The 18,269-nt window shown below is 36.6% G+C and overlaps 3 protein-coding genes across 3 annotated transcripts; all 3 read left to right on the top strand.

Moving 5' to 3' along the window:
• Positions 1 to 3,176: 3,176 nt before the first annotated feature.
• On the top strand, positions 3,177 to 7,466 carry LOC114712608 (uncharacterized). The gene is made up of 7 exons (XM_028897157.1): positions 3,177 to 3,287; positions 6,177 to 6,217; positions 6,361 to 6,511; positions 6,602 to 6,860; positions 6,950 to 7,046; positions 7,132 to 7,259; positions 7,357 to 7,466. Exons 1-7 carry the CDS (start codon positions 3,177 to 3,179, stop codon positions 7,464 to 7,466), a joined length of 897 nt encoding a protein of 298 aa, XP_028752990.1.
• Positions 7,467 to 9,958: 2,492 nt separating this feature from the next.
• On the top strand, positions 9,959 to 12,574 carry LOC114712607 (uncharacterized). Its single transcript, XM_028897155.1, has 11 exons — positions 9,959 to 10,111; positions 10,211 to 10,484; positions 10,584 to 10,669; positions 10,831 to 10,957; positions 11,045 to 11,129; positions 11,235 to 11,370; positions 11,460 to 11,557; positions 11,704 to 11,824; positions 11,912 to 12,073; positions 12,182 to 12,214; positions 12,299 to 12,574. Exons 1-11 carry the CDS (start codon positions 9,959 to 9,961, stop codon positions 12,572 to 12,574), a joined length of 1,551 nt encoding a protein of 516 aa, XP_028752988.1.
• Positions 12,575 to 13,750: 1,176 nt separating this feature from the next.
• On the top strand, positions 13,751 to 18,207 carry LOC114712613 (uncharacterized; the record flags this gene model as incomplete). Its single annotated transcript, XM_028897160.1, has 8 exons — positions 13,751 to 13,877; positions 13,969 to 14,148; positions 14,248 to 14,358; positions 15,089 to 15,193; positions 15,878 to 15,964; positions 16,313 to 16,393; positions 16,794 to 17,241; positions 17,435 to 18,207. Coding segments are annotated over exons 1-8 (1,912 nt in total), but the record flags the coding sequence as incomplete, so codon positions are not given.
• Positions 18,208 to 18,269: the final 62 nt, after the last annotated feature.

Below are 18,269 nucleotides of genomic sequence, written 5' to 3'. Positions count from 1 at the left end.
TAACAAATTTTAATACCATTTGTCAAAGCAAAACAAAAAAGGCCTAAAGCAAGCCTATTACTAATAGATGATTGCCCAAGATAACATTAAATCTGTTATCATACATATCTACACTATACATTTATTTGTTGTATCCTACACGTGTAATGATCTTGTAAATGTTAGGATTATGGTTTTGATGATAACAAAGTTAAATTAAATTGGTTAATTGTGTTGATCGATCATTTGATCGATCAAATGATTATCGATAAGCTGTCAGATAACTCTTCAGTGTAAATCAGTTTAATGTTAAGTATTTTAATCGATGAGCTATTCGATAATTCATTGATCGATAAAATGATCGATTATCGCTAACGTAAAAGTCATATAAGGCAATTGTCAATTATCGATAAATTGATCGATAATCCAAGATGATTGAACAAGTGACAGATAAAAAGAAGTGAATCTGAACTGACTTTATCAATCAAGTGATCGATAAATACATTATTGATAACGACATCGATAAATGGTAAGGCACTCTACCTATTTTGCTTACTGATTCTATCATTGTTTATCGATCACATTATCGATCATTTGTTTATCGATAATATGATCGAACATTGAGCTCTAACCTTCTGAATGCAGGTACTGATTATAGACTAGTGATCGATAACTTTATCGATCACCAAGTTATCGATAACATGATTGATAATTTATGTTCCAGTTGCTTCTACTTAGTTTTCCTAGAACTAAATTATCGATAACCTTATCAATAATCAAGCTCTTCTACATAATACTTTTTCAGATAACATGATCGATAAACAACTTTAGAACAAATCCTTTACTTCATTGTTTATCGATAATATGATCGAACATGCATTGATCGATCACCTATTCAATAATTCTTGCTATCCTTGTTTCTCACTGAATGTTTTACACTTGACCTTTATCGATAACATTATCGATCACAGCTTTATCGATAATGTGTTCGAGCAACAAGCACTAAAGCTTCATTTCTATAACACTTGAATTATCGATAAGATGATCGATCAACCTTCACTCGATAAATTGATCGATCATTGATCTCTGTTAGTTTAATTTCAGCGAGCTATAACATCTTTCATATTCACCTGTCTACTTACTTTCAAACTATCTTTAGTTTGCATAATCTTTTTGACTATTTTACTAAGAGATTTATATTCAAAGGAACTCTGGTTTACATATCAGCTTAAGATTTCCTGTTGCATTTTATCGATCACTTGATCGATAAACCATTGTTCCATCATCTGATCGATAAACTTCTTCAACTGATCTAAAAAACTCTCACTCTATTTATCGATAACTTGATCGATCAACCAGTATCGATCACTACTTCGATCAATCATGTCCAGAATATTTTTCTGCACTTTTGATGGACAATTGATTTCATCTAGAATCATTGAGTAATCAAATAATCATTCTTTCTGTTTCATTTTAAAGCTTACACTGCAAGATCTTACTTGTTGAAGTTTAAAATATGGTTGCAGATTACTAAGAGAAATTACAACGGCTCTTCAACGGGATTACGCAACCTGCAACCTACTGTGTCAGAAACGCAAAAGCATTAATGGCAGAACCGTTGTAACTGGGAAAACACGCAAACGGAGTCACAACGGCTAGAAGCTTATCCGTCTAACGGTTACTTAATGACCGCAACTATAAAAGGCACGAAGAAGCATTAATGAGAGGATTGAATACGCGAACTACCGTTTGTAATCATTTACTACTACATTCAATACTATGTTTCTTCATTATTACTGAGCGTCAGTGTTCATCATTTATTCTACTCTGTAAGAGAGTCAATATCTATCTTTAATTAATCATCTGAGTGATACTCAAGAGTGTGGACTCTTGAGTGGGCTTGTATCCTTACGGGAGTAAGGGGGAGTGATTAAGTGATTCAATTACTATACTAAGGCACCAAGAGCCCAATCAATCTTGGAAGATAGTGAAATACTCAGAGGTGTTCTGAGGACTGGACGTAGGTCAAGTGGTTAAGACCGAACCAGTATAAATCCTGTGTCTTCCTCTCTGCGGTGAAATCCCTCCTAACTCTAACTCTCTGTTTCCGATATTGTCTGATTTTAATTTCGTAATTTTTTTTTACTCACCCAATTCACCCTCCTCTTGGGTGAGATTGCTACTAACATTTGGTATCAGAGTAGGTCTCTTCATTAAAGATTTAATAGTCCGAAGAGAGATCCAATGGCAGGATTCGGAGACAGTGTGCTACCAGAAGGATGCTTAACGTCCAAACCGCCAGGCTTCAGTGGAGAAAATTACACCTTCTGGAAAATGAGGATGAAAATCTTCATCAAGGCCACAGAGTATGGATTGTGGGACATAATAGAGCACAACAACTATGTCCCAATGAAAACAATAGATGGACAGCAAGTACGCAAGAGTCCCAAGGAGTTCGATGAGGAAGACAAGAAGCTGGTGACCCTAAACGACAAAGTTATCAACATACTCACATGTGCACTTAGCCAGAGGGAATACTTCAGAGTTTCCAGCCTGGAGACTGCAAAAGAAATGTGGGAAGCCCTGGAGATAGCTCATGAAGGAACCTCTGGAGTAAAACAGAGCAGAATCAACACTCTCACCACAGAATTTGAACTCTTCAGAATGAAGGAAGGGGAGAGTATACGAGACATGGAAGTCAGATTCTCACATCTCATAAACCACCTAACGACACTCGGAAAGAAATACAGTCAGGAGGATCAGGTGAGGAAAATCCTAAGCGGTCTCACAAAAGAATGGGAACCGAAGGTGACAGCAATTGAGGAAACCAAAGGAGAATCAATTGGGTCCGTTGCAGCATTATTCGGAAGTCTTGCCGAATATAAAAGCAAGCAAAAATACAAGAAGGAGATGAATGAGAAGAACCACAAAGGCATCGCCCTTAGAACTCAAGAGAGCGAAGATGACAACGAAGAAGATATGGAGGATGACGAAATGGGCCTTATCATCAGAAGATTCAAGAAATTCTACAAGAGTAGAGCTGGAAAGAAGTTCTAGACAAAACGCAGAATTTCAACATTGCAAAATGAATCAAAAGAGCCTATCATCTGCTTCGAGTGCAAGAAACCAGGACACATCAACGCAGAGTGCCCTCAGCTGTCCAAGAAGAAAGATTAAAAAAGAAGAAGGCTTTCGTCATGTCAATATGGGGAGACAGCTCCTCGGAGGAAGAAGAAGAAAGTAATGATGAAGAAACGGCAAACATTTGTCTAGTGGCCCAGGAAAACGAGGAATCAGAGACAGATGAGGTAATCATTTCAGAACCTTCCTATGATGAGTTATAGTCTGAATACAATGCATTATTTAGAATTAGTTAGAATTGCAAAGGAGTTGGTAAGCTCCAAGAAAAGAATAAAGTTCTTAGAAGAACAACAATCAAAGTCTGAAGACAATGTAGATTCGCTCCCAGTTTGCAAAGATTGCGAAATAAACAAAAAAGAAGGTTGAGGATCTTACCAAAACCTTAGAAAAATTTACTAAGGGTAGTGAAATGCCTAAAGTAATCTTAGGAGCTCAATGATGTTCAATGGACAAAACCGGTATAGGATACGATCCAGCTCAGGATAAGTCAAAGGGAAAGAAAAAGAGTAGTGGTAGATCATATCTTACATATTTTAGAAATACTGTGCATTCTTCCAATCCATTTACACTATGTTCTTACTGCAACCGTAAAGGCCATTCAACTTCTTCTTGTTACCATAAGAAGAAAGGAACCTGCGGAACATTAAAATGGGTGCCCAAAGGTACTTATGTACCAAAGATAACTCATACTAACCAAAAAGGACCCAAGAAGGTATGGGTACCTAAAACATGATTGTGATTTTGCGGATATGTCTCAAGGCATCCAGAACAAACAAATGGTATATTGACAGTGGATGCTCTAGACACATGACGGGTGACACTGAGAAGTTTACATCACTCAAACTAAAGGAAGGAGGAAAAGTAAGTTTCAGAGGAAACCAATCAGGAAGAATTACTAGAATCAGAGAAATTGGAAGTAACATGGGCATGAAGGTCGAAGATGTATACTACGTGGAAGGTCTATGTTATAATCTCCTCAGCATCAGTCAAAGTGGGGACAAAAACAATTGGGTGATCTTTGATTCTAAAGAATGCTTAATCATAAGCAAAGATGACCTACCTTTGAAGAAAGAAGAGTTTAATACAAAGCTGAGAGCTCTGAGGGACGGTAACTGTTATACACTTCAAATCGATTCTAAAACCTCTGAAAACTGTTTTATTAGTAAAAAGGAGGAAAGTTGGATTTGGCTCAAACGTCTTGCACATGTTAACATGAATCAACTTTCAAAATTAACAAAAAGGGATTTAGTTCTCGGTTTACCAAAAATTCAGTATAAATGTGATATTATTTGTGATGCATGTCAAAAGGGTAAACAAACAAAGTCTTCATTTAAATCAAAGAAGACAGTCTCAACTGAAAGGCCACTCCAAATGCTCCACATGGATTTGGTTGGTCCATCAAGAGTAAAAAGTTTTGGTGGAAATCTGTACACTCTTGTGATAGTTGACGACTATTCGAGATTTACCCGGACTTTGTTTCTTTCCTCTAAAGATGAAACGTTTAATGCATTCACTGTTTTTGCCAAAAAGGTCCAAAATGAGAAAGGTATATCTATTGTGTTGATTAGGTCTGATCACGGAGGAGAATTTGAAAACAACGAATTTGTAGACTACTGTGAAGAACATGGAATTGGCCACAACTTCTTTGCACCAAGAATTCCTCAACAGAACAGAGTAGTTGAACGAAAGAATAGAGTGCTCACGGAAATGGCTAGAGCAATGTTGAACGAGAAAGGAGTCTTACAAGTATTCTGGGCAGAGGCAATGAGTACAGCTTGCTACATATCCAATAGACCCTACATCAGAACGCTGCTCGGAAAGATGCCATATGAACTGTGTAAGGGGAGAAAACCTAACCTGACTCATCTAAGGATCTTCGGGAGCAAATGCTATATTCACAACAACAACAAAGAAAATTTGGGTAAATTCGATCCTAAAGCTGATGAGGGTTTGTCTCTTGGTTATTCTAATCATAGTAAAGCTTACAGAGTTTTCAATAAACAAACTTTTACAATAGAAGAATCAATTTATGTTGTGTTTGCTGAAACTGAACCAATTTCAAAACCTCTAGATGATGATGCTTAGATCGTTCAAAACTTTCAAAAACTGGATTTGAACAAAACTTCAAACAAATTACCCACAGAAACCTTTCCAGAAAACAGAGATGATTTAAACGATCCTTCTTCACAAGAAAATCTAGAACAGCCAAAGGCGTGGAGACATAACCTAAATCATCCACTGGAACAAGTCATTGGTAAAGTCAATAAAGGGGTCAAAACCCGGAGACAAGTGTTCAATGAAGTTCATTTTTCTGCATTCATATCTCACATTGAACCCACCAGTATTGACGAAGCACTATCCGATGAATTCTAGATAGTTGCAATGTAGGAAGAGCTTAACCAATTTGAGAGAAATCAAGTTTGGGAATTGGTACCCAGACCAGATGATCATCCGGTCATTGGCACCAAATGGGTATTCAAAAATAAGCTCGATGAATCTACACAAATCGTCAGGAACAAAGCCAGATTTTTAGTTAAAGGATATAATCAAGAAGAAGGTATCAATTATGAAGAAACGTATGCTCCAGTAGCCATATTGGAAGCCATACGAGTACTTTTGGCATTTGCTTGCATCAAAGATTTCAAACTATATCAAATGGATGTTAAAAGTGCATTTCTGAACGGTTATATCTTAGAAGAAGTTTTTATCGAACAACCTCCCAGTTTTGAAAACTCAAATTTTCCTAATCACGTTTACAAACTTAAAAAGGCTTTATACGGTTTAAAGCAAGCTCCTAGAGCCTGGTATGAACGACTTAGCAACTTCTTAATAGAAAAAGGATTTGAAAGAGGTAAAGTGGATGCCACAGTTTTCATCTATATATCTTAAAGATGTATGATCTAAAAAGTATGTGCTCAAGCCGTTTGCCTAAGTCGGCTTCTCTAATAAATATACTGTTCATATAAACAGTTCCAGCTTTATTAGGCTCCGTGCATGGGCATCTATTTCTTATGCCAGTATGATTGTTTTTTCATCTCCCTTTTTTCAACGCATAGGTGAATCATGAGTTGCTGCTTCCTCTTCTTGAAATCCTATTGTACAAGTAGGAAGGCTATCAACAGGTTGGGTGTCCCACGCCCATATAATATATAGCACTACCTTCTCCCACATCTTATTTCTTAGCATTTTGTCATTCGTATTTATCTCCTGTCTCATATTCATGGCTTTTGAGTTTCACAGGCTCGATGAATTGGCACCTTCTATGGAGACCTGGACAGTTGTGGTGAAGGTCGACAGGGTGTTCACTAGGACTGAGTATGATGTTACTGAGAGGGACTTGGGATATCCGAAGAAGCTGATCTCTCTAGATATGATAGTGTTCGACGAACAGGTATTGCATCTATGGTAATAAGTCCATGTATTTTACTACTCCACGTATGTGCACATCTTTGTTCATCCCATTTATATTATTTTGCTACAGCAAACTAGGATGCTTCTCAGGATCGATGGGGATGAGCTGATAGATCACTTTTGTAACCTCATCATCGAGGGACAGGTTTACTTGATTCAATACTTCTCTGTTGGTCTTGGTGGTGGGGGTATCCATTCGAAGCATCATATAGTTGTCCTTCATAACATATTAGTGCAGGAGCGAAATTTCATATTCCCTCTCTATTGTTTCAAGATCTGGTTTGTGGAGGCCATACGTAGGGATTCATCTCCTGGTTGCAAAGTAAGAGGTACGACATCTTCTGATATGGAACATTTCATGTGATGTATAATCACATTTTACTCCTAAGCAACTGATTATATGTCCATCATGATTCAGATGTGTTTGGACTGTTAGTCAGCATCGAGAAGATTAAATGGGCTAGAGTCAGGGGCGTGCTAACACGTGTTATGACATTTGTCATAAGAGACCCTCAGTGAGTTAAAATCATGTGAATTCCTATGCATCAATTTTAACCATTACGGGATTTTACCCTTCTATTTCAGTTTTGGTTAAATCAGGGGAGATATGGTACGGTGTGTTCTTTTCGGTGACTCTGCTGATGAGGCATGGAAGAGTTATCTGCCTTTGAAAAGAATGCATAAACTTGTCGCTCTGATCAACTATGCAGTGGTGAATAGGCAGCACGGTATGATGAAAGACCACGTGTTCCTTTAGCTCATACAGTTTAATATAATGACTTCATACCACTCATTGTTCTCCTCATCTCATCTTCCATCCTGCAGGGAAGTTCTGCCTCAAGAACTATGCGAATGCAACAAAGGTTTTCTGGAACCCAACCTTCACCGAGATAATGCTGCTTAGGAGAGCTTTGCTGTTGGGTGTTATAGCTTGATTTCCTGACTGGCTTGATGGTTTAATGGAGTCTGGCAGCTGGTGCTATTTTGTTAGACAGAAGGCGATGGTCAAGCTACTGTGGAATGTGTCTATGGATATTTGTATTTTGGGCATTGGGCTATTATTCATTACTAGTAGCAGTAGTATGGAGTTTGGACTATTGTCAATTTATCTCTTGTAGCATATTTTGAGTTCCCATTGTCGTGTATCTTCAACACTGTATTTACTACGATCAAAGTTTGTATGTTGAACCAGCAAAATTTGAATATAATATCCTTTACTTATCCCATGAATATTTACACGTCCAAATGATTTTGAACCTGATAAACTACCTGGTAGTGGAATAAGGTCTTCTAGCATTTCATCCTCATTTTATGTGTCAGTTCAAACACATTCGATAACTGGATATTGACAAAGAAACCAATCAAATTTTATCTGAGATGCCAACATATTGCTGTAGATTTTCTTTCAGATATTGTAGCACATGTATTAATCATGTTGTATTCAGAATAATAAATCAATTATGAAAGGTAATATTAGATACAAAGAAAAAAAAATTTGTTTTGATTTATATTAAAGTTCATACCAATCAACTTGTTGCAAGAGTCTCTCGTATTTGAAAAAATTCATAAATGCATTTTCTACTAATCCAATCTCTTGATAAAATGTTTGAGTGTACAAGTTATATTGATTTGATTGTTGGTGAAACACTTTAGTACTTTTTCTGACAAGTTGGTCAGCATATATAAGGGGTATGGCAACCATTTGAAAATGTAGTATTCAATGAACAACTCCGTCAATACTTAAAACCCATGCTAAAACCTGCTTTGCAAGTCAGAAATGAAATGACCTGGTGTCATTGCCATATCAATCTCAAGTCCCCATGAACCTGACCCCGAATAGTGCATGTAGTGGTATGCTTTTATGCAATATATTAGTATTTACTCTGGTATGCTTTTAGAAGAGGTTACAAGATGAATTTTCCAACCTTCAGTCAGCCCATTCTGACCTATTTTTCTTCAACTATGCTATGTGTGTGTACGTGAGAAAAAAATTATATTTAAGTCATTTAGTTTATTGATTTAATATGCATGACGTGTAGAGATGTGAGGTGAACATTTTGAGCATTTACTTTAATTTCGCAATGTTTGTCAATAATAAACTATGGTTAGTTGTGCATGATTCAAGACATTCATAGGCCATTCTTCAATTTGATTTAGAAGGTTAATATATTGTGATAGGACAGATGATCCTATAAATTGAAGGGCCATAGATGATGGGATTTTGCTGATCTTTACCAGCGTTGTCTCATTAATGCTTGTCTTAATGGCCTTCACAGCTATGTTATGATTTAGCACAGCTAATACATACAGAGCGGGCGATTTGCTGATCTGTCGCATATCAGTATCCATTATGAGGATTTATTCTTGGTTTGTATCAATAGACAAGCAATCTTTTTTCACGCTGCTAGAGCTTGGATTAATCTATTCCAATCCTGAGACGGCTCACAGGGCTCCATGTGATATTTTGTGTGCCATAAAGATATGATGTAGCCTTTCTATCAACATATCCCAAAGGCGTATCCAAATCTTAATGGTTAATAGTAGATCTTCTTATGCATATACCGTAGCTTTAGTCCCTACTTCTCCTTCTTATTTGCTGGATCTATCCCTTAGTGTTTTTTATGGCCTCTACTGTAATGGTGATAACCTCCTGCTGTCCATTTAAGCAATAGATCATCTCAGTAGGAGATATTGTAGCTTGTCTGTCACAGCAGTTCTAATACTTCTCTTCCCAATGCTGTATCAAAATTTCAATGCTTAATAGTAGATAATCTCGCACATAGTATGTAGCATTAGTCCCTACTTTTGCCCCTTATTTGTTATATCTACGCCTTAGTGCTTTTTCGATGGCCTCTACTGTAAAGGTAGTAACCTCTTGCTGTCCGTGTAAGCAGCAAATCATCTCAGTAGGAGATTTGGTTCCATACATCTTTTTTTCTGATTACATATTCTGCAATAGAAGAAACACAAGCTCATGTACAACATGTTGCCATAAAATCATTTTATACAAAAAAACTCAGGTACACTAAAAATCAGACAAGAAATTAGAATTAGGAATTAAGAGTGTATTGCATAAATTCCACTCAGTCACCCAAACAAATTAGAAAAAACCTCACGTCTCAACAAAGGTCATCCGTACATATTGACACATACATCCATAGGCTGCAATATTCAGCATGTAAATGTCAGTTCAGCCGAATTTTTATGATGGCTTATTTCTAGTCCATTTCAAACATAATAATTAAGTAGCCACTCTCAGTTGAGGACCTCAAATCTCAACTCGATGGAAGTTTAGCTTCCACTCTTGCCGATTTACAGCTTTCTTTCCCTATAAAGTCAGATATGTGCTATTGGCTTCACACACTCCTGCATAAGCCTACTTTCTTTCATAAGTCAGCAACTTAAGTTATTCGTTGTGGTCCCAAAAATGGCTGCCAAGAAGTGCTCTTTGCTGAAGGAAGTCAATGACTCAACTGACAGATGGAGAATTACAGTTCGTGTGATCAGGAGGTGGAATGTCTACAAGAAGGAGTCTCCTACTAAGGTTTTTTGTGTGTCCATGCTACTGATAGACGAAGAGGTTAGAATGCTTTATATCCCTTTACCTAAATAATTTTCCCTCTGTCAATATGCACACACTACTTACCTTATTTCCTTTTCTTGTGTTGGCAACAAATAGGGGACAAGAATCCAAGCTTCTATCATGAACAAAAACCTATTTGATTGTTTTAGTGCCATGGCAGTGGAAGGGATAACTTATTTTATGGCTAATTTCGTCGTCTCTCCAAATAATAAGGAGTACAGGGCAACAAACCATGCTTTCAAACTGACACTAGGTACTTACACATATGTGAAGGAAGTACTTGCCCAAATACCTGAATACTCTTATCATTTCTTCCCTATTCGTGACATAATTAAGATGAAGGAGAGCAACCATGTTGACTATCTTATTGGTAAGTGTAATATTAAGTTCAGGTTTTCCTCCTTTATGAGTTCGACTATTGTTCCCCACTACTTAGTCATCCTGGTTTACTATTATATTCCTTTGTTAGATGTTATTGGATTCGTTGCATCAATTGGGCATCTAGAGGAGTACAAGTCTAACAATGAGATCAAGAACAAATTGAGATTGTTGCTGGTAGATGAGCTGTGAGTATCTTACATAAATGGTGTTTCATTTGTTGATTGGTAAACCTTGAGACTTATCTGTAATGTATCTTTTTTTCTTTCATTCAATATGTGTTTGCTAATGTTGCTAATTGATGTTTGCATGGTACTTTAGTATGCAATTTCTTTCAGTGCAATACTGTGGGTTGCGTTCTTTATGATGACTGTGCAACCAATGTCTGCATGATGGATATTAGCACCATGCAATCTCCTGTTGTGATGATTATGCAGCTTGGAAGGATTGGATTTGATGATGATGGTGATTCATCAGTACTCATTTTGGATATTCTTTTGTGTAGTTCGTCCTCAGTAACTGTTATGTTTTATACTTGCCATTTTCCTTCAGGTATGGCTGAGATTTGCAGCTCATACCATGCCACCCAGATTTCATGCAATCCAAAGTTTCCAGAAGTCAAGCATTTTATCGATAGGTATAGTGCATTGGCATGTCCCACACCAATGTTGACCATTCTCATATGTCATTTTATTCCCATAAACCATAACTTATTAATTATTGATCCGTATCATTGGAGCAGTGCTACCACATTACCCTCTCCTACTATCAGCACAATCTCTCATACTGCTACTACACAATCAAATGATCAGTCTGCAACTAGCCTGCTCCGTAACCATCCTTTGATTTTTGTTGCAGACATATGCAATCAGCCAGCTGTAAGTATTTTCAGACTTCATTATTTTTAGTAATTTCTTAACCTGTGATATGGTAGATTACTGGTCTGATCACTGTAAATGTTTGATAGGATTCGTTCTTCCTCATAAAGTGCTTAGTAGTCAAAGTTGACACGAGCATGGCTGGTGCTATGAAGGTTGCTCCAGGTGTGGCAGCAAACCAAGGAGTGTGAGTGGGAAAAAAACATGCATTAATTGCAAGAAAGGACATGTGACTTTTGAACCCAAGTACAACTTTAACTCACCTCATCTTCAGAAATCTTTTATGGGTGCGAGCTTCGCTTAATTAAGGTTAATAATGAGTACTATTTATAGGTTAAGGGTCCACTACACGGTTGAGGATTCATCTGGCAAGGCAACTGTAGTCTTCTTTGACAAACTTGCTTCTAATTTCTTCCAAAAGACTGCACTTGAGATGAATCACACTCTTATTAAGGTAATGGATTATTTCTGTTGATCATGTATAGTGTAGTCATGGCTTTGCGTCACTTAAAAATTAAAAATGTGTATTATGCTTCTTAAGGAGGAACGTGAATATGATTTTCCTGATGAGCTAGACCTAATGGTTGGAAAGACGGTGCTGTTGAAACTTAAGCTGAACAAGTATAACGTTGACTTCCCAAATTCTGGCATATCTGTTGCATCATTCACACAGTGCACTGATTTGATGGATGAATTCAATGAGGCAAGACACTATTATATTGAAGTTCCAATTTAAGGGCTTTGTTTGTTTTTCAACTTTCAATTTCAACTTACAGTTTTTTTGGAAAAAAAATGTTCCTGCCATGTACAGGTTAGCGATCAGAACACCCATGCTGAAGAAGAGGTACTTAGATATAAACATGTTGCTAAAGTTTTAATTCCCTAACATTTGGAGATAATGTGTTGTTTGTTTCCTCAATGTTTATAGGCCACTGACACAGTCGTTCCTGAATCTGTCACTGCTGACCCACTAGTATTGAATGAAGTTACTAATGTTGCCATCGACGAGAATGATGAAGACAGCCCCGGCATTGAGGAGATACCTCTGTCTAGGATAGCTGGCCCCTCAACTTACAGGCCAAAGAGGAAGGTAGCTGGGAAGAGGATCATTGGAGTTAAGGAGAAATGGGTTCGTTCACCCAATGCCTCACCTATCAAGACATCGTCCAAGCCTTTAAAGAGCATCAAGCAAGAGAAGAACTGAAGAATTTTAGTGTTATTGCCATGTCTTGTCATTGTCATCTTTTGGATTAGTCCTTATGAGACCATGTCAGCTGGTTTCTGGTTTCTTCATTAGGAATGTAGGATCTTCTATGTGGCTACGTAGTTGATTGTCTTTTAATTTATGCAATGTCTTTTTGTGTGTCACTTGGCTTCATGGACCTGGTGACTAAACGTATGTTATCTGTGTTATTTGAATGGCATGGCTATCTTAAGTATTAATATTGATGGTTCTATTTCAAACAAAATTCAACTGGGAATGATGCTGAGGCTTAAGCTTCAATTCTGGCTTTAATAAATACCTGTTATCAGTAGTTGGTAGTAATATGTTAAACTGAAATTCAATAATGACATATCAAACATCACTTGGAGTTTAACATTTACTGTAGTTGGTGCAACAATTGACTCAGATGGGCCTAGAATAAATACAACCCCAACAATAAACAGTAATAATTAACAGAGTGGTATAAAATTGCGCCACTTGACACTTGCAATTCCTCCAATCTTGGCTGAGATTATTTTTGCCCCAAAATGAGGTTATCCGTGTTGCATGGCCTGACATGCCTTTTTTTGTTCCCACAACTGAATAAAGCCCGATGGTTGTTTTTAATTGGCCATTCTCAAGCCCAAACCTTTAGGAATAAAAGATGCAAATGAGGTTGGTAGAGTTGCATGTGTGGATTTTGCTTCATTAGGTGTTTCTTGCAGACGTGTATTTTTTTGCTCATTTGTAGCTTTTTTTTATTGGTCATAGAATTAGCTAAAATGTAGTCAATGCTTCATATGAAATGGGCCCATGATTCTTCGAATTGATAACATATCAATGACCTTAAGTTACTATCTTAATGCAGCTCCTTAAATATTTATTACTTAAAGACATAGCTCACCCACAAAAGTTGCTGGTTACTTTTTTTCCAGCTGTAAACATTGAGCAGTGCAATGATTTGACTGAATCCATTTATCAATGCCAATATAGCCTACACTGGTGCAGACTTATTTGCTCTACAAATAGTAGGGATTCATTGCTACTAATAGTTGGCTTGATTTTTATGACTTATTTTCTTTGTTCATTACAAATTGCATGAAGTCTTCTCTGTTAACCATTACTAAAAGTGCAGAGTAAAGTATATCCATAGCAAATCTAAATACTGCAAAACACATGAAGAGGAAACCTTCATACATTCCACATGAGACTTTTGCCTTTCTTGAGAACAGTCCACGACAAATCACCAGACCAAGAAATCATTCAGGGACCACATACGCAAATTTTCCAAAAAGGAATGCAGGTATGGTCAAAATGCGTCTCGTGGTTATGTTCATGTACTGGGCATCCTTTGTAAATTTGTAGTGAATGATTGAATCATTGTGCTATTATAGATTGTCCAGTGTACTTAGGAAATGCTAATGGCAGACCAGAGATGTACACTCAGGAAAATGATGTTCTGCAAAGAAATACAAACCCATCGAATAGGTGCAAGCCAAGAAGACCTGCACTTAAGGACATTTCAAATGTTGCAACAAATTTGGAAACTGAATTCCAGAACTATACTAGGCCTGGTAAATCATTATCAAGTTCATAAGTTTTTTCTGCTACGATTATATCTCATGCATTCTTCTACTACTAAGGCTATCTAATTATGTTTCCTATTGTACCAGGAGAACTTGAGTTCAGGAACAGTGTAGTTAGGCGAAGAAGCAGTAGATTAGTAGCATTTGAGAATCTCAATCAACGTAATGAAGGCCCTGTACTAACAGAGGATACTGTAGGTAATAGATTATCAGCATTTTAAATATCTATCAGTGATTTCTAAATCAAAAATTATGACCGTTACCATCCCTGATTTTCATTAACCTTAGGAGCTTCTGTGATATGTGTTGTCCATGCGGAAGTATAGCATTATGAAATATGCACCTATCAATTCTATCTATACAAGATTGCATATTAGATTGTTGTCTTTCTTAACAGTATTGTCACCATTACGTTACATGTTGAGCATACATGGCAAAGGTGGGAACTAAAACTGATTAATCCAAATCATAAAGAGATTTTGCATTAAGCTACAGGTTCCTAGTAGGTTCAGTTGACTTAATGGAAGGTAGCGAACAGGTTATATGAATGCATAGTTAACAGCACACACAAAAATAGTAATTCGAAACTATCATTTGGTTTATTTGGCAAATATACATGTCCTTATCATTTGTAAATTTGCAAAATTAATAATCCAGTGCATGGTAATTGCAGTATCGTAGAAAATGTCAAATCCTTCTTTCCAGTAGACATTACATCTGTGTTTAATATAGTATGCACCCTCTATCTATCCTTTCGTTCTAACAATTCAAATCATTGATTGTCGCCAGATATCAATTATCTTACTTCACACATACCAGAACAAATGGATGGCATGATTCCATCATGTTCAACCACAGGTTTGATTAGTTTTATTCCCCTTTTGGTTAGACATCACTTGATTATATTGGTTATTGGTTATCTCTGCAGATGTTGTTGTAGAAAATGCTGAGGCACGGTATAGGAATCTAAGCTTTTGTTTTGACGGACCTTGTGACACTGGCAGTGAAGTTAGTATAGATGAGTATGATAATGGTGAGGGTTAATAACATATTATCAATATTAAATTTGGAAATTCAGTAATCTTATTTTTCCCCTTCTCCTGAACAGTATAACTCCAAGAATAATGGGCATAAAAAGTTTTGTTTGACATATATGCTGTGAGTTAAATAGGAACTCCTTTATGTTATTATTGAATGAAGTCAAAATATCATCCAGTCAATGTTGCACTGGGACACTAAGTATGATACATGTTGGTATAAATCAACACACATGCTTTTCAGGTGACCAAACTTCAAATACTTTTACATTTATTGAACCTGACCATACATCTATGAAGGCGCACAGTGCTGAAGCTACCCATAGCCAAGGTTAGACATGCTCAATTCTTTCCTAAATATTGTTTTCTACATAGTAGCATAATACAATCGTAGGTGATCAACCTCTGAAACAATCATTGGAATGAGAAATTCTCTAATTATTGAGTTCTTATTCATGTTTTCCCATTTACATGTTTCTTCCACAAGTCACAGCATTGATGAAGTTGACTTAGAAAGCTGTCAACTAATTAGATAAATGATCTTGCTGCACATAGACATGAGTTCAATAAAAACTCCCTTATCTTATTATTGAATTAAGTATAAATATCATCCACTCAATGTTGCACTTGCACACTAGGTATAATACATGTTGGTATAAATTAACATATGTGCTTTTCAGGTGATCAAACTTCAAATGCCTTAACATTCATTGAACCTGACCATACATCTGTGAAGGCGCACAATGGTCAAGCCACACATAGCCAAGGTTAGACATGCTGAATTCTTTCTAATATATTGTGTTTTACATAGTAGCATAATATAATCATAGCTGATCAACCTCTGAAACAATCATTGGAATCAGAAATCCTCCAATTATTGAGTTCTTATTCATATTTTCCCATTTACATGTTTCTTCCACAAGTCACAGCATTGATGAAGTTGACTTAGAAAGCTATCAACTAATCAGATAATGATCTTGCTGTACATGGACATGAGTTCAATAAAAACTCCCTTATCTTATTATTGAATTAAGTATAAATATCATCCACTCAACGTTGCACTTGCACACTAGGTATAATACATGTTGGTATAAATTAACATATGTGATTTTCAGGTGATCAAACTTCAAATACCTTAACATTCATTGAACCTGACCATACATCTATGAAGGCGCACAATGGTAAAGCCACACAAGGTTAGACATGCTGAATTCTTCTGATATATTGTCTTTTACATAGTAGCATAATATAATCATAGCTGATCAACCTGTGAAACAATTATTGGAATGAGAAATTCTCCAATTATTGAGTTCTTATTCAAATTTTCCCATTTACATGTTCCTTACGCAAGTCACAGCATTGATGAAGTAACTTAGAAAGATGTGAACTAATCAGATAAATGATCTTCCTGCACATGATCATGAAAGGTCATACTTGGCCCTCTTTAGGAAACAAGTAATTGCCAGAAATTGAGTTGAGAAGGATATGAAATTCTGAAATGTATGCGGTGTCATATATTATACCTGATTTTTTTTTCTCCTTTGCATCAGTGCATGGGTTCAATTTCTGTTCATTAAGGATATGCGGTTGTTGTAGTTGCAGGATACGTTGATATAGGGGATCCTACATTTAAATGCCAAAGATGTGGTGCACTAATGTGGTTCAATGAGAAAGTTGGATCAAACAAGTATGCTAGAAACCCATCATTCTCAATGTGCTGTCTTAAAGGAAAAGTTCAGCTTCCTCCTCTAGCACCTCCTCCAGATCAGTTTGTAAGATTATTTTTTGATAAGAAGACACCATCTTCAAGAAACTTCCTCACAAACATAAGAACTTATAACAATATGTTCTCCTTTACTTCTATGGGTGGTAAAATTGATTACTCAAAGAACTCTGGTGGTGGTCCCTATTCATTTGTTTTGTCTGGCATTAACTACCATAGGATTGGAAGTTTATTACCTCCTAAAGGATCAAAGCCTGTTTACTCCCAACTGTACATATATGATACTGACAATGAAGTATGCAACCGTATATCTGCTATAAGGTAATTTTTTGGTTAAGAAGGTTACTTCTTGCTGATTTGCATTTTTTCTTTAGTATCATTAACATTGATAATAATATTGTTGATCATATCAAGAAAACCCTTGATGATGCCAACCATTTTGTAAAACAATATCGAGCAGCATCATCAATGATCAAGAATGACCAAAACACTGATGTGAAAATTTGTTAATCAGTACAAGAACGAAGGATGGGCAAAATTACAATTTGCCGTCTACTTCAGAGGTTGCTGCTTTAATTGTTGGTGACATTGATATGAATTTCGGTAGAAGAGATGTTATAGTTCACAAGTTGTCAGGCTTGCCACAACGTATTGATGAATTGCATCCTTCCTATCTTCCACTCCAATACCCAATATTATTTCCTAGAGGTGAGGATGGTTATCGTGACAATATAGAACATCGTGAAGAGACTCTTTCTAATACTAAGAAGAAAAAGCGGGTTAGTATTAGAGAGTATTTTGCATATAGGTTGATGATGAGGGAAAATGAGATGTCAACCATACTTCATGCAGAGAAGTTATTCCAGCAATTCATAGTTGATGGTTATACCATGATAGAAGCTCAAAGGTTATTATGGGTCAAAATGCACCAGAAGGAACTTAGGGCAGATTTGTATCAGGGATTGACAGATGCGCTATTAACTGGAGAAAGAAGTGCATCGTCCACAGGGAAGCGTATAATTCTTCCATCTTCCTTCACTGGAGGGGCACGATATATGGTTGGCAACTATAAAGATGCAATGGCTATTTGTAGATGGGCAGGTTACCCGAGTATTTTCATTACATTTACATGTAATCTAGCTTGGCAAGAGGTCACACGATTGATGGAAAATGAATCATTATCTAGTGCTAACAAGCCGGAGATACTGTGTAGGGTTTTCCATATAAAGCTTAAGGCTCTAATGGATACAATCAAGAAGAAGAAGATATTTGGTACTGTTATTGCAGGTGAGTCAAATTTTTGTCTCTTCTTATGATAATGTCAAGATACTTTAATGATCTATTGCTTA

The sequence above is a fragment of the Neltuma alba genome, unplaced genomic scaffold, assembly GCF_004799145.2.
Source record: "Neltuma alba isolate B1F8T4 unplaced genomic scaffold, ASM479914v2 tig00011380_pilon, whole genome shotgun sequence".
NCBI classification, from domain to species: domain Eukaryota; kingdom Viridiplantae; phylum Streptophyta; class Magnoliopsida; order Fabales; family Fabaceae; genus Neltuma; species Neltuma alba.
Note: the sequence above shows the minus strand (reverse complement) of the source record. Positions and strands in the feature narration are given on the sequence as shown.

What these genes read in the sequence shown, in the direction of transcription:
- LOC114712608 (XM_028897157.1), top strand. Translation starts at nt 3,177, where the DNA reads ATGTCAATATGGGGAGACAGCTCCTCGGAGGAAGAAGAAGAAAGTAAT. An exon ending in AGGAATCAGAGACAGATGAG is followed by an intron (nt 3,288 to 6,176) that starts GTAATCATTTCA and finishes TTCAACGCATAG; the next exon opens with GTGAATCATGAGTTGCTGCT. An exon ending in CCTCTTCTTGAAATCCTATT is followed by an intron (nt 6,218 to 6,360) that starts GTACAAGTAGGA and finishes TGAGTTTCACAG; the next exon opens with GCTCGATGAATTGGCACCTT.
- LOC114712607 (XM_028897155.1), top strand. Translation starts at nt 9,959, where the DNA reads ATGGCTGCCAAGAAGTGCTCTTTGCTGAAGGAAGTCAATGACTCAACT. An exon ending in CCATGTTGACTATCTTATTG is followed by an intron (nt 10,485 to 10,583) that starts GTAAGTGTAATA and finishes TTCCTTTGTTAG; the next exon opens with ATGTTATTGGATTCGTTGCA. An exon ending in ACAAATTGAGATTGTTGCTG is followed by an intron (nt 10,670 to 10,830) that starts GTAGATGAGCTG and finishes AATTTCTTTCAG; the next exon opens with TGCAATACTGTGGGTTGCGT.